This window comes from Prosopis cineraria, unplaced genomic scaffold (assembly GCF_029017545.1).
Source record: "Prosopis cineraria cultivar Desert tree isolate PC_DT_omini unplaced genomic scaffold, ASM2901754v1 PC13, whole genome shotgun sequence".
In the NCBI taxonomy this organism is placed as follows: domain Eukaryota; kingdom Viridiplantae; phylum Streptophyta; class Magnoliopsida; order Fabales; family Fabaceae; genus Prosopis; species Prosopis cineraria.
In genome coordinates, this window is record NW_026555344.1 from 19,844,133 (window position 1) to 19,866,218 (window position 22,086).

At 33.8% G+C, this 22,086-nt stretch overlaps 2 protein-coding genes across 7 annotated transcripts; one reads left to right on the top strand and one right to left on the bottom strand.

Moving 5' to 3' along the window:
- Positions 1-1,032: 1,032 nt before the first annotated feature.
- On the top strand, positions 1,033-13,405 carry LOC129290613 (pentatricopeptide repeat-containing protein At1g52640, mitochondrial). 6 transcript variants are annotated; one of them, XM_054927436.1, is made up of 7 exons: positions 1,033-1,437; positions 3,217-3,407; positions 8,085-8,177; positions 8,908-8,952; positions 10,229-11,965; positions 12,084-12,142; positions 12,865-13,405. In XM_054927436.1, exon 5 carries the CDS (start codon positions 10,388-10,390, stop codon positions 11,921-11,923), a length of 1,536 nt encoding a protein of 511 aa, XP_054783411.1. In that variant the 5' UTR covers positions 1,033-1,437; positions 3,217-3,407; positions 8,085-8,177; positions 8,908-8,952; positions 10,229-10,387; the 3' UTR covers positions 11,924-11,965; positions 12,084-12,142; positions 12,865-13,405. The 6 variants fall into 6 exon arrangements, with proteins under 6 accessions (XP_054783411.1, XP_054783410.1, XP_054783412.1 ...); XM_054927435.1 differs by lacking the exon at positions 8,085-8,177 and having other exon boundaries at positions 1,033-1,440; XM_054927437.1 differs by lacking the exon at positions 8,085-8,177 and having other exon boundaries at positions 12,802-13,405.
- Positions 13,406-13,769: 364 nt separating this feature from the next.
- On the bottom strand, positions 13,770-15,799 carry LOC129290614 (uncharacterized). The gene is made up of 2 exons (XM_054927440.1): positions 15,070-15,799; positions 13,770-14,587 (listed from the first exon to the last, which is right to left on the bottom strand). The coding sequence occupies exons 1-2, from the start codon at positions 15,763-15,765 to the stop codon at positions 13,796-13,798; spliced, it is 1,488 nt and encodes a 495-aa protein (XP_054783415.1). The 5' UTR covers positions 15,766-15,799; the 3' UTR covers positions 13,770-13,795.
- Positions 15,800-22,086: the final 6,287 nt, after the last annotated feature.

Below are 22,086 nucleotides of genomic sequence, written 5' to 3' on the forward strand. Positions count from 1 at the left end.
GTTATGGATGTATAGGAAAATAAAAAAATATTTTTTAAAAAATAAACTTACAACAACAATTATTAAGAAAACTAATATTGAAAATCTTTTAACAGTAGTTTTATGTAGAAAATAGTCATGAAAGGTCAATTTTTCACTTCAATTCTTTTTATTTTCTCCTAATAACTGACATAAAAAGTCTAAAATATTTTACGTAAATAATGACAGAAACCTCTCCTTAAGTTTAACTAACTAGTACACCGACACAAAAGAACAATTCTATTATACAACCTATCAAAAAAAAAAAAAAAAAAACTAGATAGGCACATAAATTCTAGAGTAACCTCTAGACTTAACCTATTCCTTTTTTCTTCTGTGTAAGTGCTTTTGCCACTTGGGTCCTATAGAACTATGGTAATAATGGATTAAATGTGAATTCTATAAATAAAAAATTTCATCTCTTTATGAAGGATTAGCTCCTTATGATAAGTGCAACCCTCATAACTTGTTGCTATTGTTGTTATATAAAAATATTAAAAAAAAACCAAGAACATGTTTTATCCTCTTTTTCAGGAAAAAAAAACGTTTGAAAATATGTGTTCTATTATCTATTTTGATAAACATAAATGATGAAAGTTATTTTTGATAAACTAAAAATAAAAAATACATCTTTTAAATGTTTAGTTATTTCTTACCTTGCAAAACTAGGAAAAAGACATAAAATCTCATGCTTTTATTAATGATAATTATGTTAATAAAATAAATTATTCTTTCATTATTTATGTTACCAATTTATGTATGTTTTGTAAATAATGATTCAAATAGATTTTTTTAATTTTTCTAAAAAACTAAACTGGCTTAAAAAACTATTTTACATAATCAGTTTAGAAATATAGAATCTGAAAACAGAATCAAGCAAACCCCAAAACTATCCCTTCTGGCTTCCAGACTTGTCATTCCCAGTGCTTAGTTTTTAGTTTCTATGGCAAAAAATCTATTTAAGAGATTCAACCATTCATTAAATTAAATTTGACAAAATTACGTCACGTGTGGTGCGGTTATGGACTCAGGCTACCAAACAGCCGAACAGGCCTTCAGTCTCTTATCCACCGTCCTCGACATTGTCGTCACTTCCGTCATTCCGTGCCGCGTCTGAGTCTGACTCTGAGCAGCGATCGCCTCGGATTCTCGGTGACTACGTCTTCGTCATCTCCTCGAGCTTGAACGGTGGTGGACGATTGTGTGTGTGCTGTGCCTGACGGAGTGCCCCTGCGTCGTTCTCTTCTCCTTCCAGATTCGTCACTCCTTCCTCAAGCATCTGATCTCTCTCAATCTCGCATCTTCTTACCCCGTTTACTTTAGTTGCAGTCACTCTGAGTCTCGGTTTCCCGAAGAGAGGCCCTTGGTCTCCGGAAGAAGATGCTAATCTCAGGACTTACGTTGAAGCTCATGGCATTGGTGGTAATCGGATCGAAAAGCTAGTCTTTTTCCCTTCTCTTCATGTTTCATTGCTGTTTGAATTTTCTTGAGTTTCTTGTTTGATGATAAATATGAGTCTGTCAGGTTAAGAATTCCATTTAAAGAGCAGGGTTTTTTGTATCAAGCACAGTGCAACAAGAATATCTTGGGAGATTTTATGTTAAATGTTCCAGGATGGATTTGTTAAGAATTTTTAAGGGGAGGTGTGTGATCTGTTAAAATAATTCTGGGTAAGGAAAGATTGAATGAGATAGGAGAGAACAGAGAGAGAAGAACAGGAAGGTTGGGGAAACAGTCAGGGAAGTTGAAGACGAGACAGAGAAGAATTAGGAATATTAGAGAGAAGGAGAGGTTGAGAGAAATTAAGGAACACTAGGATTTTGCATAATGCTCTTGCGATCATTCCGATAGCCTTGCAATTTGAATGTCCCAATATTTATAGGATTCACGCTCACATAGGATTCACGTTCACACTCCCCCAACGGCTAAATGTCAACAACTGTCATTCCTAAACTAACTAATATTTTTACAAACCTATAATAATACCCCACTCAAAATGATCCTTGCCCTCAAGGATCATTGATAACAAATTGAGGAAACTTTTGCTGTAACTGATGTAGAGCCATCCAAGATGCTTCTTCATTAGGTAATTGCTTCCATTTAATCAAAACTTCAGTAATAATTCGTCCCCTCTTTCTACCAACTTGCTTTTGTAGAATACTTTCGGGTTCTAAAGCTGGTGGCAACTTAAGGAAAACCCATTGGCCAATAGCAAACTCTCGATCTGTTCTATGAGAATCAGCTTTTTGTTTCATCAAACTGGCTGCTCGATGAAGATGGTGCTTCAAAACAACCATCATAGCTTCTCTCATGGTTCTTGGTTTAACCAACTTGACAGGTCCTGCAATTTCTTCCAATAATCCATTGAGATAAAAATCCACTAAATATTCCTCAAATAAACTTAGTTTACAAGAAGTAGTGTCAAATTCATCATTATAGTTAGCCAAAGTCCCTTGATGCTTAAGGCACACCAGATCGTTCATGGGTGTCTCATGTGCAGGGCCAAATCGATCCTTCAGCTTGTCGATATATTCTTCCCAAGTGGGTCGCAAGCCTACCCATGCTTTTTCATTCGTGACGTGCCACTAGAATGCTTTTGGGTCAAATACATACTTGCAATCTTGACTTTTGATTCTTCAGGGGTTTCATTGAGCTCAAAACAACGCTCACATTTTAGTATCCAGCCTTTGACATCCTCTCTAGTAAATTTAGGAAAATCCATTTTGGCAAATTGTGTTGGTCGACAATACCCATTTTGTTGGTGACCCTCGCGACGATTCTAGTCCTCTAGATCTTGGTCGTGGTTTCGACGATGACCATTATGTCCGTCCCCGTCATTCCACAAGCCACGCTCACGATCACACATGAGCTGTTGGATGTGGGCCTTTATCTTATTGGGCTGAGACCCACAAAACACAAAACATAGGGTTTTTTCCTTTTTAAGATAATAACTTTATTTTTTCTTTGATATTCTGTAATTAGTTTTAGCTTTATTAGGTTAGATATTAAAGCAATGATTTGAGGGATTTGAATCAAATTATCCTCTCCTTCCCTCATCTATATATGTACCTCAGTTCTATTTAGTAATACACAAGGAATTATTCAGTAAATATTTACATGGTATCAGAGCAAACCGTTTGTCTCTCTCAGCTTCTTCTTCTTCTTGTTCTATAACCCTTGGTTTGATTTTGTTCATAGGTGCCTTGACCAACCAGACACCACGAGCGCTCCAGACTGGCGATGCAAGCAAGAATTTGACCGGTGATCGCGATGAGATTGGGAGTACTGGGCTTAATGGTGTGATTGATGACAGAGAACCAAGGGGCACGTTTGATAACACAGGGTCGAAGACTTCAACTTTCTTCCCTGGAACAACATTAGCATCTAAGGTATTTTCTCAAATTGCAATTAATCACCGATTAAATGGAAATAACTACCTACAGTGGTCCGGAAATGTCCTTATGGTACTATGAGGGAGATATAAAGAGAAATTTTTATCAGGCATACCTCCTCCACCACCTTCTGATTATACCTAGTATGAAGTTTGGGTTGCTGAAAATAATATGGTAATGGCGTGGCTTGTGAACTCCATGACAGTGGAGATCAGTGAGAATTACTTGCTCACAGCCACCGCCAAAGAAATATGGGAGTCAGCAAAAAATACTTACTTAGTCAGAGAAAACATTGCTGCCATATTTCGGGTAAAACATTCCCTTAGAAGTCTCATTCAAAGTGACAAATCAGTAACTCAATATTATACTACTCTAACGAAATTCTAGCAGCAAATTGATCTCTATGGGATCCATGAGTGGTCTTGTCACAAGGATGGGATTTATTACATAAAACTGATTGATTGAGACAGGTATTATGATTCCTTGTTGGGCCTTAATGACACCTTTGAGGGTATCCTAGGTCAAATAATGAGTATGAAGCCTGCTCCTATGTTGGAAGAGACCTTCAATGTGGTCCAATGTGAGGACAGCAGAAAAGTATTCACTCAAAGCTCCATGACAGCCACTCATCTTCCAAATAATGCTTCCGCACTTGCTGTCCGAGGAACTCAAGGAGACATGAAGGGCAAAAGACCTGGAATATGGTGTGATCACTACAATAAGGGTGGACACACCAAAGATATTTGCTGGAAATTACATGGCAAACCTCTACATTTAAAAGAAAAACCTAAAAATGAAGGTAAAGGACTTATGGTTGGTACTGCAACATCTGAAAATGGGTCTTTAAGTACTAAAGAATTGTCAATCCTTTGAAAAATCCTGGAGAAGCACACTCCCTCAACTGCAACTAACATAAGTGAGGCAACACAGCCTTTTGTAACCTTCGCCCAATCAAGTACTGTTCTAACTAATGCTCTTAGAGGGATGACTAACCCAAAGAATCTTTGGATGGTGGATTCATGTGCTACTGATCATATAACAGGTTTCAAAGAACTTTTTTCTGAATTTGATGAACATTTTAAGCATGAATATGTTGAAGTAGCTAATGGTGAATTTGCAAAAATCATGGGTACTGGAACTATAATTATCTCTGAACATATTATCTTAAAGGATGTTTTATATGTTCCAACTATTAAATGTAATTTGCTATTTGTAAGTCACATTGTCACCCAAGCAAATTGCTTAGTGGTTTTTGACAAAAAGGGTTATGATTTTCAAGATTGGCCTTGGGCAAGTTGATTGGCAATGCTAAGGAATGGAATGGGCTCTACTACATTTATGGATCTCCACCTAAGAATAATTGTGTTGTTTGCTCTGTCATGACCTGTGCAGACTTTACTTTATGGCACTCTAGGTTAGGCCACCCCAGCCTTCAATATATGAAATTTCTGTTTCCTAGCATTAGTAATAAAATAATTTTTGAATTTCATTGTAATACTTGCAATTTCGCTAAGCAAGTCCGAAACTCCTCCCCCACGAATTCTTATACCCCAACTCACCCTTTCTACCTAATCCATAATGATGTATGGGGTCTATCAAAATTTGAAACTAACTCAAAATCTAAATGGTTTGTCACATTCATAGATGATCATACTTGATTAACATGGGTTTTTCTAATGAAAGAAAAATCTAAAGTATTCTCCATTTTCAAAAATTTTCATGCCTTTATTAAAAATCAATTTCAAACAACAATTAAAATTCTTCGAAGTGGCAATGGTAGAGAATATTTGAACTCAAATTTCAAAACTTATTCAGAACAAGAAGGAATACACCACTAGACTTCTTGTGTTTATTCTCCACAACAAAATGGTGTATCTGAAAGAAAAAATAGACACTTACTTGAGGTTGCTTGAGCTCTTATGTTCGAAAGTAATGTTCTAAATAAATTTTGGGGGATGCTATTCTTACTTCTGCCTATTTAATAAATCGTTTGCTGTCTAAAACTTTAAATTTTCAAACATTGTTACAAAAATTTCTTGAAACCTATCCCAACTCCCACCTCACTACCTCTATTCCCAAATGAGTTTTCGGATGCACAGCTTTTGTGTATAATGAAGAGGGTGGGAAGCTTGACTCGTGCACTTAAATGTGTTTTCTTAAGTTATTCTTTTACTCAAAAAGTGTATAAGTGTTATTCTCCTGTTACTAGCCAAGTATATATCACTATGAATGTCCAATTTGTTGAAAAACAGCCCTTTTATAACAAATTTGACATTTAGGGGGAAAAAGAGACAAGTGAATGGTCAATTTGTTTAACTGATTCAAATTATCATAACTCATCTCTTGGACCTCAAATATCACTAGATAACCCTCTTGACCCTCTTGAAATGCTTGTTCAAGAGATCTCTCTTCCTCCGATTTAAACTCAAATAATTCTTCCCTTGAATCTCAAAAATATCCTGAAAAAGACGAAACAGGTACACCAAACTCTGAAAATTCTTCTAATAGATCCAGATTTTAGGATACAAACTCTTTTGAACTCCTCAATATGCTCTCTAACTTTGAGACTCAACTTGATCAGCCAAAAAGTGCTGCTGAACAGCACCAAAATGGAGAAGATCCCATTATCATGCCAACGTAGAACCATGATTTTGCACTTGAGGAGAGTCTTGAGGATTTACATTGGCCAATTACTTTAAGAAAAGAAAAGAGAAGTTGCACTAGACATCCTATCACCAGGTATGTTTCATATAATAAACTATCTTCTCATATGAAAGCCTTTGTGGCTAATGTTGAAAAAGAAGAAATCCCCAAGAATTTTGAAGCAGCCATCTCTGACCCTAAATGGAAAAAGGCTATAGAAGAAGAGTTGAGGGCCCTACCTAAAAACAAAACGCAGGAAATTACTGAGTTACCTGAAGGGAAATCAATTGTGAGTGGCAAATGGGTCTTTACAGTAAAATACAATCCTAGTTGTAGTATAAACAAGTATAAAGCCTGATTGGCAGCTAGGGGATTTACCCAAACTTCTAGTATTGATTACCAGGAAACTTTTGCCCCTGTTGCCAAACTAAACTCTATAAAAGTTGTATTGTCTCTTGTTGCTAATTTAGGTTGGCCTCTTTATCAACAAAATGTTAAGAATGTCTTCTTTAATGGTGATCTTGAAGAAGAAGTCTATATGGAAAATTCCTTTGGGATTATGAGATTCTAACAATTCTCACAAGGTTTGCAGGTTAATTAAGTCTCTATACGGGCTCAAGCAATCACTAAGAGCATGGTTTGAGAAATTTACCCAAGTGGTCAAAGTGTCGGGATACAAACAATGTTCGACAGATGATACTCTATTAGTCAATCATTATAACAATAAATAACAACTCTTATTGTGTATGTTGATGATATAGTGTTGACAGGAAATGATGAGGAAGAAATTACTAAATTAAAGACCAACTTAGCAATAGAATTTGAAATTAAAGACCTTGGATCTTTGAGGTATCTTTTGGGCATGGAAGTGGCACAAACTCATAAAGGAATTAGTGTGTCACAACATAAATAACTCTGGATTTACTGAAGGAAACAAACATGTTGGGGGTAAAACCTGCAAACACTCCAATGGATCTGAATCAAAAATTAACTATTAGATCTAATGGTACAGCAGTAAATAAAGAAAAATATCAGAAGCTGGTGGGAAAGCCAATTTACTTATCTCACATGCGACTTGATATATGTTTTCTTGTGAGCGTGGTAAGTCAATTCTCTAGCTGTCCTCGAAAAGAACATATGGATGTTGCCTACCGGAGACTCAAATACCTAAAGAAGACCCCAGGCTTGGGCTTATTCTTCGCAAAAGGTGATATTAAGGGCATAGAATTATTCATAGATGCTGATTGGGCTGGTTCAAAAATAGACAAACGATCTACTATAGGGTACTGCTTGTACGTTTGGGATAACTTGGTAACCTGGAGGAGTAAAAAACAACCAGCGGTTTTGAGAAGCTCTGCTGAGTCCGAATATAGGGCGCTTGCCCTGGGAACTTGTGAAGGAATGTGGATTATTAGACTTCTAAAAGAACTTAAAATTGACACAATATGTCTGCAATCGAGATCAAACAATCCTGTATATCATGATCGCACAAAGCATGTGGAAATCAATTGACACTTCATCAAAGAAAAACTGGACACAAAGGTGATTGATTTGTCATACATCCCTTCAGGACAATAAATTGCAGACATGATGACTAATGCACTAACTTTAGAGAAATTTGAAGCATTCAGGAGCAAGTTGGGAATGATCAACATCTACTTATTGGCTTGAGGGGGTGTTGGATGTGGGCCGTTAGTGTTATCGGGCTTAGACCCACAAAACAAAAAACCTAGGGTTTTTTTCTTTTTAAGATCATAACGTTATTTTTCCTTTTATATTCTGTAATTAGTTTTATCTTTATTAGATTAGATATCATAGCAATGATTTGAGGGATCTGAATCAGATTATCCTCTCCTTCCCTCATCTATATATGTATCTCAGTTCTATTCAGTAATACACAAGGAATTATTCAGTAAACTAACTAATATTTTTACAAAACTATAACAATGTGCATATCCTTTACTAGACCTATTAATATTCATTGCTTCCTAGCGAAATTTAATATTTTTCTCATTCTTCTCTTTGTTGAAGGTGGTAGCTAATAACTAGGGACAATGGGTATCTTTGTGAAGATCAAAGAAATTGAGGCCAAGATGGCTCGAACCCCAAAAAATTGAGCCACGGGTACTAAGTGGGCATTTCTTGCATGTGCACCTTCCTTTTTTATTACTTTGATATTTGATTGGTATAATCATAACCATGGTATTGAAAACCGGACCGGACCGGCCGGGTCAACCCGAAAACCGGTGACCCGGTCCCTTGTCCGGTCTGGGTTTACCCTTAACCCGGTGAGGGAGTGAATCGGTGTAACCCGGTCAACCCGGTATAACCCGGTCAACCAACCCACCGGGTTGACCGGGTTATTATTTTTTCAAACTTTTACCCCCAAAATGACGTCGTTTTTTTTCATTTTTAATTTTTCAGAGCTCTGAGTTCAGAAATAAGATAACAAAAAAAAGTGAAATTGAAGTCAAAAAATAAAAAATTAGAAGTAGAGCATGCTAAGTCCAAAAATATAGTATTTTATTATTGTTAGACTTTTGAGTGGTTGGATTTGGTTGAATTATTTATAATTAATGTCTTTTTATTTAAATTGTATTATTTTAATCATGACTGGTTTGCCACCGATTCAACCCCCGGTTCAACCCCGATTCAACCACTAACCCGTGACCCAGTGCCATAACCGGTTTAATGACCGGTCCGGTTTTACGTACCTTGATCATAACATTATATAATTTTTTATGTTTAGCCGTATTAATTATATGGCAAGAGCCATCTAGGAATATAACTTTATCACCTATTTCTTTGTTGTTCTTTCAGTACATAAATGAATTTACATTTGTTTATCATGCAGAATATCATCCTCAAGGCAAAGATAGCCATGTTGGAGCCGCCAAAGGTATGCAAGTCTGCTTTCTTTCCGTTCATGGTTTTGTGTATGGATTGTTTTATGTTCTCTTTCGTTTAAAAGTTGTCCTTGACATTTCTGATACATATTAGTAATCGATTTAGATTCATGTATTTGTTCTGTGCTAAATGCAAAAAAAAAAAAAAAAAAAGGTGGGAGGTAAATAATAGGCTTCTTAGTTGCCTTGGAATGGCTACAGAATTTTGTGTTCTCGGTGAGTTATCTGTCGGCCCTACCCCTGTTTATTTTTCTAATCTTGACAAACCGGTATTTTGCTTTTATATTTGTTTTGTGCTATTGTTTTTTTAACTAAAATATTCATGCTCCAGTCATTGTGCATCTTTAGTTTTCACTTATTGCACAGCATGATGACAAATGTTCTCACTTGAAATGTGACAAATTTTTATTAATTTTTTTAATTATTCATTTATAAGTGTTGGAAGAATTTTGTGGACAATGTCACCTGTTGTAGCTTGCCTAAGTTTGCGTCCCTCAGTTACTTGTTGCATTGGTGTTAAGGTTCATGCGTGTATATGTTTGTCTTTTAAGTTATTGACTATTGAGCAAGTTACATGGGCCTAAATGTACCTAGGTCACTATCAATTCCTAAACTTTGGTTCTCTTGTATTCAAGCATTGTAAACCAAAAAGATAGATGGAAAGATGAATTACCAATGTTGCTAAGTTGGATTGTTGTTGAGCTTTTGAGAATTGAAGGGGCTTACACCAGTCAATTGTATTAGAGAATTATGATGTGAAACCATTTGAAAGTCAATAACAGTTATTTGTTCTTGTCATGTACTAAACATTGTACATTCATAAAAGCAATGTGTGTTTATGAATTACCAAAAAGAGAGATGATGTCTCTCCAATGCTTTTCATGCTGTCAAGGATTGCCGTGCTTGTCCACAATATTATAAACTACTGACAAAATTGGAATACAAGAGATGGCATGGCATGCAATTCTAACAATCGGAATTAGAATTGATTAGAGCTTCAAACCAGCTGCTGCTTCCTTATAAAAATGTGCTACTGTATCTTCTACTCTACAAGGGCCTCCAAATGATTGCAACTCGCTATTATTGCTAAATTTAGTGCTAATTCATACTGTACATAGATAGTAGCCAATTTTCAGCTCATTTAATTGGGGGAAAATGGACGTAAAGTTAACAAACAATGTTGTACACTTGTACATTCATTCGAAGTATCATTCCATGCAATCGTACTATTGTTGGTTTAGGTGACAAATTTTTTTATTTCATATGCAGGAGTGTATGTTGTTGTTGTACATGAGTGATGGGCATTTGTTTGAATGAGAAGTTGTCCAAATCCAATAATATTTTCTGACGGTGCTTTTGCTAGAATAAGCGGGACAATTATGTTGAGTGCTGGAATAAGCTCTAGAAGAAACATGTTCTAATTCCAAAATGGCCATGCGCTCATTCTCCTCTAAGCATAGAATCTTGTGGTCTTTCTTTCAACATAAACCCTATTGTTATCACTTTTCCTCTTTCACCTCATCATCAGATCTTGTGAGTGAGATTTCTCGTGTGCTTAGTGACCATCGAGATCCCCACCATGATTTGGAGCACTCTCTGTACCCGTTTTCAACTCAAATATCCACAAATTTAGTTGAGCAAGTCCTGAAACGGTGCAAGAATCTTTGCTTCTCATCTCATAGATTCTTTATTTGGGCTAAGTCGATTCCAGATTTTCAACCCAGTGTTGAGAGCTACCACATTTTGGTGGAAATCTTAGGAGCAGGAAAGCAGTTTGCCATGCTATGGGACTTCCTCACCGAAATCAGAGAGACCTGTTGCTGTGAAATTAGGAGTGAACTTTTCTGGCTCGTTTTTGGAGCATACAGCCGTGCTAATTTGCCAGGTGGTGCAATACGGGCTTTCATTAGAATGGAAGAATTTGGAGTTAAGCCAAACATTCATGATCTTGATAAGCTTTTATTTATTTTATGTAAGAAGAAACAGGTCAAACATGCTCAAAAGTTTTTTGATGAAGCTAAGGATAGGTTCAAGTTAAATGCTAAATCTTACAGCATTTTAATAAAGGGATGGGGTGAAATTGGTGATGCCAAGAAGGCACTCGAATTGTTTGATGAAATGGTTGGGGAAGGTTGTCCTGTGGATTTGCTTGCTTATAATAATTTGTTAGAGGCACTTTGCAAAGGAGGTAAAGTTGATGATGCTTCCAATTTGTTTCAAGTTATGGTATCAAAAAGAGTTGAGCCAGATGCCTATACTTATTCAATATTCATTCGTACGTATTGTGATATGAGTGATTTGCATTCAGTTTTCAGGGTTCTTGACAGAGTGAAAAGAGCTAACCTCTTGCTAAATGTGTATGCATACAATCATATTATAAAGAGACTTTGTAAAATTGAGAAAGTGGAAGAAGCTTATCAATTGTTGGATGAAATGATTGCAAGCAGTGTAAATCCAGATATCTGGAGTTATAATGCAATATTAGCTTATCATTGTGATCATTGCGAGGTCAACAGGGCTCTTAGGTTGCTGTCCAGAATGGAAAAAGACAACTGTCTTCCTGACCGTCATACCTATAATATGGTGCTGAAATTGTTGATCAGGACAGGAAGGTTTGATAGAGCAAATGAAGTGTGGGAAAAGATGGTGGATAGGGATTTTTATCCTTCCGTTTCAACATATGCTGTCATGATTCATGGATTTTTAAAGAAGAAGGGTATGCTTGAGGAGGCCTGTAAGTATTTTGAGATGATGATTGATGAAGGAATTCCACCTTATGTTAATACCGTTGAGTTGCTGAGGAATAGGCTCTTGGGTTTAGGGTTTTTGGATCACATTGAAATACTCACTGATAAAATGAGGCAGAGCACTTCATGCTCAATCCAAGAATTAGCAAATGTTATGGTTCGCACTAGAGCTCTTCGAAATTCAAGATGTGATGAGACCCACATAGAAAGTGACTGAAGAATGAAGTGGCAAGTTGGCAGACAAGGGAAACTATTATGGGTAAAGTGTGCTGGACTGTATGAACTTAGTCATCCATTATATAAAAGTTGAGTGCATTTAGAAGATTCTGAGTTTTTGGGCAACAATTAACTGATGCATTTTAACGTGCTGGATGCAGCTATGATGCTTTTCATACTCTGGAGACGCTAATAGAAGGTTCAAAGATCAGCAGAGCAGGTAATAGATGAAGCAAAATGTCAGCGGCCTTCATTTTTTGATCATATCTTCTCATAACTGCTGCATTACTTTCCACTCATTGTCTCATTAAATATCCGTTTATTGCCATTATTTTCCTGATTGCTAAATCTGATTTATGCGCCCAGGGTTTAAGTCTTCATATTAAAATACAACTACGCTTTCACAGATTATTAATCATTTCGCTTTGTAGCTGAAATTCTTGATATAATAATTTTAAAATACTTCTAGACGAAGATGATACTTAGTTGTCTTAAAGAAGACATTTAAGTTATTTTGCATTTGTTAATTTATAGCCTGAGTTTGCTTTTGTTATTGCTGTTTTTTGTCAATTCACATTAGATCTAAGAGCTACCTAGGAATAACCTCAATCTTACGTTATGTCATATATTATCCAAGGGACATAATACTATATAAACTACAGAAAATGAATAAAGATTCGGTCAATGGATATGCTTGTCCAGAAGTTTCATTGAATTGCTTCCAAGACTCAAAAGGCCCTGCACTTCACTGCTGAGACTGTTTGCAAATGGTCCAAAGTTAAAAAGGGTGTGTTTATATATTTCCCCGATAATCGCACGACTTAGTTCTGAGCTATTGTTTTTTTTTTTTTTTTTTGGTTTTTAATAACCTTCACACAGCTTGCTTATGGATTTAATTGCTGCTATATGCTTAACTTGGTCCTCCTTTCGTACTAATTCAAGGAACATTCAAGGAACATGGATCTCCATTGAGCAATGATCCAAGAGACTTCTGTCCTTCCATAAGAAGAGGATCCATTGCATGGGTTGATTCTGGGCCAGAATTCTTTTTCAGCCGAAGGAATATACTGTGATTGGTTATGTTCTATCTCTGGATATGGAAATTTTGGAGAAAATATCTTAACTTTCTACTTAGCGAGGTTTGAGTAACCTGTGTCTTGGAGGTGAAATTGTTGCTCTCTAGTTAGTCATGTATCATCGCTGACGTAACTGAGTACAAGACGTGGTCTGTTTACTCTGACTCAATAACTCAGTTATCCCAGTATCTATGGATGAGTTGACTCTGGTCAATCTGTTTCTATGGCCATTTTTGCTCTTGGATGATGATGTTTGTGTAGACAAGACAACTGATCCGAGGCAAAGTTGGACGCCTAGATTCCCACTCGTGCGCTACTGGGGCTAGAATCATGTCAATTTTATTGAGCAACTTCACTGAGCATGCTTTAAAGGATGATTTGAATGTGGATGTACATCACCTTAACTATCTTCTGTATACCCTCTACTTGATTATTTATTGTTTCAGTTTCATCTTTAAAAAAAAAATCCAGCTACCTTATTTATAATAAATATGCATATAAAATCAAAATCTTCTTTCATTGTGCATTTAGTGTGCATGAAAGGTGCAATTTTTCCCCGGGGGGGGGGGGTGATCCATGTTCTTTTGCCTTATTTCTAATTGTAATTATAATGCTGAAAACCTTAAAAGGTATGTGCTGAAACCTAAATCAGGCATGTTATGTCAGCATTATGAAAAATTAGTTTGTTCAAGATCTGTAATTACCAATCTCACTCTTCACAATGGAATCAGGATCTTTGTGAAATGATGATTCAAAAGGAAGCCACTCTGCTCCTCTTTCTTTCTCAGTATTCTCATCTAATTACTTGGTAGTTGATATTGACAAAGATTGTTCCTATTGTTTCTGTCTGATATGCAATGAAAAAGCCTTTCATAAGCAGCCACCATCTTTGTGGCAGTGAAGAACTTCAAACCTCTTTGCAGAGCAACCTTACCTTTCTTTTCTAAAACTTCCCTGCCGCCATCACAAATCTCATAGATGGCCTTCTTTAATGAATTCACTGTTGGTGAAAATGTGTAACCCATTTCCTTGCTGACAATTACAGACCCTACAATGCTTGCAAGTCTTGTAGCCATTACTGGTTTCCCAGAAAGCATAGCTTCTAACAATGTGTGATCTAACCCTTGTGCTCTTAAAGTAGGGTTCAAGAAAATGTCAATAGCATTATAGAAACAAGTTAGTTCAGCTTGTTCAAGTGGCCCCAAAACCATTATATTTGGCCCTAAATCTCTGTATCGCGCAGCCCAAGGTCCATCTCCAGCAACCAGAACCATGATATTTTCTTGGAATGTGCTGTTTTCTGATGTAATATGCTTTAAGGCTTCAAACATTAGTGGGTGTCCTTTGTCTTTGACTAGCCTACTTGCTAGTCCTATGATCAGTGACTTGGAATCAGGAATGTTGTGCTTCTGCTTGAACTGTTTTGCCTTGGAGATGTCTGGCTTGAAAACTTCTTGGTCCACTCCATTGAGAATAATATGAACTCTTTCTTCTGGAATCATATAGACTCTTTTCAGGATGTCTCCAGCATGATCACTAGTGGCAACATGATGTGCATAATTTGGGAAGAACTTTACCTCTTCAACAACCTGCTGACAATATTCAAGGTAATGAGTAATTGTGCATATTTGAACATAATTATGATTCGGGGATAATCATGATAGAGTTTAATGGATTAGGGCAAAGAAACAACCTACGTGGCCTCTTTAGGCTACAATATTAGGAGAGAGAACTCATGCAAGAGAAAAGTCAAGAAATTACTAGAGAATGACCAGTTAAAGACGTTAGTTTTTAGGAGTTGTGAAACCACTTTTTAATAAATTCCACTGAATATAAATAAATAATTGATTAAAATAACGACTTTCTTTTCCTGCAAAATCATGAGCGGCAAAAAGTTGTAGGTGGGTGCATGCAATCCAACTTGTCAAAATAGTCACATTCAAATAGGGCTCTGTCTGTTGTGGGCTTAGTATTTAAAACAAAAGTAATTACAAAATTAAGTCTATAATTGCTCCAATAATTAATACTAATGCACAACAAAAATATATCAAAAATCAAATTCCAACACAACCTTCATTGCTCTTTCAGTCAAGGCTTTTGCCTGTGGTTCTTCGGGACTTCTCAGAAGTTCCTGAATGATATCAGAATGAATGGTTTCATATGCAATCCCATGCCAAGAGACAGCCAAATTTCTGACACAACGAGATCTAGTGTACCTAAGGCCAACGCTTTCAGTATGAACCACATCAAATGGTCTTCCTGTTGAGTTCTGTGCTTGAAATTGCTCCCAAACTGAAGCCTGTTCAAGGTAACCACCAGGTGTTGGTTTTGAGAGGTGAAAATACAAGTTGGTAAGTTCATACTTAGTAAGAGAAGAATCCTCTGACGACGACGATGTGGTGAAGACATGTAGTTCATGGCCTCTTTTGGCAAGGCCGAGGTGGAGCGTGAGGGCATGGCGTTCTAGCCCACCGGCATGAGATCTCTGAGGCCATTTCTTGACAAAAAGTGCAATCTTTAAGATCCTTGGAGGTGGTAATTCTGAGAAGGCAAGGCGGTTCCAAGCAAGAGGATATGAAAGGAGGTTGATTATTGGCTGATTATTATTGTTAGGCTTTTGCTGTGCTAATAACAATTGGTGTGGATAATAGCATTGGCCATAAAAGTGACACCAAGTGAAGAATAGAATGAAGGAGAAGATGGAAAAGATGAAGATTATGTAGCGGAGACTTCGGAAACTGAACATACCACTGCGATCTCTCGCCATGAAAATCAGGTTTCGGGAAGAAAAGCAGAGTAGGAGATCGAGGTCAAAGTTCATTCATTCATTCATTCATATTATTATTGTTATTATAAAAACAAAACCAGTGGTTGGTGGGATAGTAAAGAACGTACAAAATGAAGAAACCTGAAATTGTGGCACCTGCACATGGCTTAGAAATTGATTGTCAAATTATATTAAGAGTTTGCTTAAACGGCAGTATTGTTCCACATGAGTTTGTCACACAAACTCAGTTTCGAATGGAGCAGAAAATTTTATCAGATTCGAGGCAGAAAATTATGTTTTTTTATTTTAAATTATTGAAATAATGAAACGTTTAATCTTTCAAGTTTGTTTTAGTCATTAATTTTGTCCATCAAGTTTGATTTTTTTTTTATCAATTTAAACCCATAAATTTATTTTAAAAAAAAATTATCATGTTAATTTAAGGAGTGTAGTTTATGTCACCCCCTTAATGAGATCCGGGACCTTGTCTACCAAGATTGGAGTATTTCCGTTAACCACTCGTACAGGGAGACAATTAGATGTGCAGATAGTATTGCAAGACAAGCCATTTATTGGGCAGGGAGTTCCGGTTGTTACGTTCGTGTCTCGAGTTTTTTGTGGATACTGTCTCCTCTGATATGCTTGGCGTTAGCTAAGCTTTTATTCTGTCCAAGCTTTGGCTTGCCTCTTTGTAATTTGAAAAAAACAAAAATTAAATTTCAAATTAATTTAATGCATAAAGTACATTGATGACTGGGTATATATATATAACTAAATAAATTAGTTATCAGAGTAGTTTAATTTTTTTTATCAACTTAGTCCCTCCTAACTAGAGTTTTGTTCTTTTGTTTTTAAAATTTGTTGAGTTTATTTTTTTTTACTTGAATAACTATATTTCTTTTCAATAATTTATATGATTATCATCAATATTCAGTTACCTATGTCAGTAGATTTTAACATTATTATCTCTACTTTAAATAATAAAAACTAAATTAATAATTAAAATAAACATAAGAGACTAAATTAATAAAAATTAAATTTGAGGAATCAAATCAATAAATAAAACAAATTTAATGGATAAAGTATCATCATCCCTAAATTATTCAAGTAGTGATGGAATTCAGTGTTTGGCGTAGCTTTGAGAGCTCACACAAATTTCAATGTATTTCTTCCAACTTCCTATATTGTTGATACAGCGTCTTAGGATTTTCTATATTGTATGCAAGTTTCTTAATGTAAAATATATTTTTTAGGTATTTATCAAATTTGTTTTCTTGTACTTATGTTTTTCATTGTCTTTTCCGTCTATTTCCGTGAATTTATTTGATAAAATGAAATGCTTTGTCAAAGTAATTTTATAAATAAAAATGAATATCTTTTGAGTAGAAACAGAATTGCTAGATGATCAAGCAATCGTTCCATGGGGTTTCATTTTAAAAGAAGTTAATCGGCCTAAATGTGATCATCCTATTTTCATCCAATAAGCCTTTGGAATGTTATTTATAAATTGTCTGAAACTGAAAGGTAGTATTGTGCAATAGACTAAAATTTCTGAAATATATCTTAGATGAGTTCATTACCCCCTTATAAAAATGCTTTCTTAAGGGGTCGGTTAATCACAAATAATATCACTTTTGCTTTTGAATGCATGTCTAAAATTCATAGTACTCGTAAATCTAAGATAGGTTCGTGTGTTTATAAGTTAAACATTGCAAAGGCTTATAGTAATTTTTTTTTTTTTGGGAATTTCTTCAGAAAGTGATGCAAAACATGAATTTCCCAAGCCATTGGATTCAAATCATTTTGCAATGTATTATCATTGTCTCTTATTAGATTATTACATTTGGAGGCAGTCGAAAAGTTTTTAAATAAGATTATTTAACAGTTATTTATAAATAATTGCTAAAGAGTCTTAGATTATATAAAGTTTAATTTGCAATACCCATTTTATAGTTATTTGATTTAAAAAATAAAAAATAATTAAACTATTTAATGGCTACTTAAAGTAACTGGTAAATAGTCTCTTGAAAAAAAAATTAAAAAGATAAAAATTATATAGTGAGTTTTCATTTTAACTGCTCCATAAACGCAGAGACTATATAGTAGTTATCATATATAACTGTTATATAGCATTTGAAATTAAATCCCACCTCCTCTATATAATTATTTAAATAACCCTCATATAAAGGGTATATATATATATATATATATATATATATTTCGTGGTGATTGTGAATGGTTCTCTTTCTGAGGTGATAATGCCTGGCCGAAGTGTCAGGCAGCTGGATCCCTATCCCCCTTATTTCTTCATTTTAAGTGCTAAGATTTTATCTTTGATGATTAATCAGGTAGAACGTTTTGTTTGGTGGCAAGGTGTACAGATTTCTCGACATAATATTCTAATTGCGCATTTTATGTATTCTGATGATACTTTTATTTTGTAGAGCTATGGAACGAGACTGTCAAATCATCAGAGCTTTGCTGAATCGGTTTTCCTAATCTCTAGGCAACGCATTAATTTTAACAAATCCAACATTGTTTTTAGCCCATTTGTGCCCCATGCTTTATAAAGATCTTCATCCACTTTTTCGCATGTTGAATTTAAATTTCATTTGGGCACTTATATTGGTGGCCATGGCAATTCTCAGCTTTCTTATCACCAAGTTTTTTGAGAAAATTGATGCTCGTTTATGTTACTTGGAAATCCAAATTGCTGTCTCTTAAACACGCTGATTGATTTTAGAGAGAATTTCAACTAAAGGTTAAAGATGTGATTTAATTATTTCTAGACCTCAAAAAAATCTGAAACTTCAATTCGAGAATTAAAGTGAAAATAATTTAAATGATGAAAATATCAAAATACCATTCAATTGTTAATTTGAGATGTAAAATTATTAGTTGTTAATTTTCTTGCTTCACTTATTAATTTACCAATATAAGTTGTAAATTATATGAATTCACTTGTTAATAATTATACAAGATTTGACATCGGTTGTTCATTTACAAATAGTAACATCAGTTGTTCGATTATTAAATTTACTAATATTAGTTGTAAATTATTTATAAGTCTTATAATTTACAAATGATATTAGTAAATTAACAAGTAAAGTTATCAATTTAACAACTGATGTTATTATTTATCTAATAAACTGACGCAATTTACAACTCGAATTAGTAAATTAATAAGTGAAATAAGAAAATTAATGACTAATAATTCTACACTTGGGACAAAATTGACAAGTGAAAAATATTTTAATCTTTTTATCATTATAATTATTTTCACTTCAGTTTTTCAAGACTAAATTAAATTTCAATTTTTTTGAGACTAAAAATTAAGTCACATTCTTACTCTTTAATTGAAATTCTCCCTTGATGTTAACTCAACGTACTTTGTTGTTTACGGTTTACCCTCTTTCTTTGAGGATGTTTTCTAATTATGGTTGTCATAAAATTAACATGAAATTTTCTGTTTCTTTTGTTTTTGTTTTTTTGGGAAGTACTGATCAGCAAAATAATATTCACCTGATTAATTGGCTAAATATTTGTCAACCACGTCATGCTGGTGGTTTGAATGTTAAAAATATCGAGGCTTGTAATCGGGCTTTGTTGGCAAAACATGTGTGAAGGCTCTACAATGATAACAACTCTTTTTTAGTTTGAAATGTCTCTCTGATCAAGCTAATTTCAACTAGCCCAAAAATCTCTTGTCTCACGTATTTGGAGGGGTATTTTAAAATCAGGCAGCATTGTTATGTGTGAGGTTTCTCTTTTCTTTAATGCTAACATAAAATCTCTATCCCATATTTTTATTGCCTATCCCTTTGCTAGAGCTTCTTGACTTAGCAGTATGCTGAATCAGAACAGATTTTTACTCTGACTGGGATCTAAACCATTGGTCGCTTTATTTCGTGGCTGGAATGTTAATTCTAATACATCAACTAACCTTAGGGTAGAGAATTACTTAGGTAAATCAGATGCACCATATCATTTGTAATTTATCTAATTAAAATACTCCATTTAAATAATATTAAATATAAATTAATGCTGATATTAATAATAATAGAAAGAATAAATGCAAAAAATCAAATGTATATTTTGTTATAACAGGCCACAGTCAGATGCATTTTGTTATAACAATAAAATCAATTTAAAAAATATCATATAAGATTTTATTTAGATTACTTGAAACATTTTAATTGAACAAACTATAAATAATATAGTACACCTGATCTACCTTAAGTATTTCTCCTTTAGCGTATCAGATGTTTTACCTTTTTATATGCTGGTACACCTTCTGTTTTGCAAGCAAATATTTTGCTCCACTGGATGCCATATCTCATGCCACGACTAAAGCCAATAGATTTTTATTAGTGATTCTATATTGATTTCAAATCGCAACGTATTGGCACTCTAGTCGGATGCATTCATATCACAGTCGATGTTGGTTTCAAGGTTCATCAATTTTCGGACGTTAAGACAGATTCTTAACAGTTCAGATTTATTGTTTTATTTTTTTTAATTTTTACTAAAGAAAAAATAAAAAATAAATTTTAATAAATCTGGTCACCAATCTGATCGATCCAGATTTAATACGAATTATTTAAAGTTAATATTAAATTTTTATGTGTCTACCTGGACATATATATTATGGACAACGCAAATTTAATAATAATTGATCTAAATTTAATATTAAAATTTTTTATAAATTAATTATTTAAATATACTTTGGATGGTACAGAAATTTTCTAACAAGCACTTCTAAATTTTTTTGAAAAAGGAAATTATAAGTTAAATATTTTACATCTAAATCGTACATATAAATAATTAATTTATAAATTTTATAAAAAATTAATATTAAATTTAGACAATTAATACTAAGGGCTCATTTATTTTAGCTTATTTCATGAAAAATCATTTATTTTTTCAAAAAAATATATTTTATAACTTTTTAATTACTTTATTTAAACTTTTAAAAATAATTAAAATCTGAAAGAAAAATATATTTCTGATTATTTTAAGAAGCTATTAATGTAATAGATGAGGATTGTGTTTTAAAGAGGCGAAATAAATGAAGATATTATAAAAATTTTAAATAATATAATAATAAATTATTTTTATAAAATAAAAATCACAGAAGATATCATGAAATGTAAAAATAATTAACTAATAATAATTTTTTTATTATTATAACCAAAGATAAAATAATGTGTGGGTTTTATAAAATCTCTAAGAATAAATATCTTTTTATAAAATCTCTAAACTAAAAAAAATTAGTTATTTTTTAATTTAAAACAAACGGGTCTTAAATCTAGACTATTCAAATTAATAATAAAATTTATTAAATTTTTTTGTAATTTTAATTATTTTTATTTTAATAAATATAACACTAAATAAGATAGAGTTGGCTGAGAAAGCTCAAAGAGCTTAGCTTCCCTCATGAAGGATAAAAAAAATTAATTTAAATTGCTTAAACTAAATTTGGATGGTTTAGACAATTAAAATTAAATGTGAACTGTCCAAATTAATAATCAAATTTATTAAAAAATTTTATAATTTTAGTGATATTTATTTTAATAAAAATAACACTACATAAGCTGGAGCTCGCGGAGAAAGTTCGAAGAGCTTAGCTTCCCTTATAAAAAAATTAAAAAAAAAATTGAATCACCTAAATTAAATTTAAACAGTTTAGATGTGCAAAGGTGGGTATGAGGAGAGGCACCCTAGCGAAGGAAAGCCAAGTCGGTTAGAAGACAAAGTAATTCTAGATTAGTTCAGATTTGCATAAGCTGGAACACAAACATGGTTGGGAAATTACAGTTGCAGCTACAAAGTTCTTCAGCAAGCTTTCATGTTCATTGATTCCCAAAAATGTGTATTTGTTTTTTTTTTTAAATGCCTTTTCTTTTCCGTTAGGACTGCACCTACTTCAGTCTTCCTACAAACGCTTCATTCAGGGCTATCTTTTGAGACCATGGCAGTTGCAGAATCTGCTGCGCGACATTGGTGTCTTTGCTTCTCCCTTTTGCATTGTAATTTTTGTTAATGATAGTTGTTTTTCAACGAAAAGCGAGACAAAGTTGCTTTTTGTTTTCCTTTTTTTTCCTTCTTTTTTTACATAGAAAGTAGAAAATTATGATTATAATTATTCTTTCAAAATAGAAGTTGGAAACGTTTGCTTGAAAACAATTGCATTCCGCTCAAAATCATTCATTATTGTAATTATTTCTTATGTTTAATAATACATTTAAGTTTACCAAACAAAATAATACTTCCTCCGTTTCAAATTATAAAATATTTTTAAACATAATCTCATATATCAAT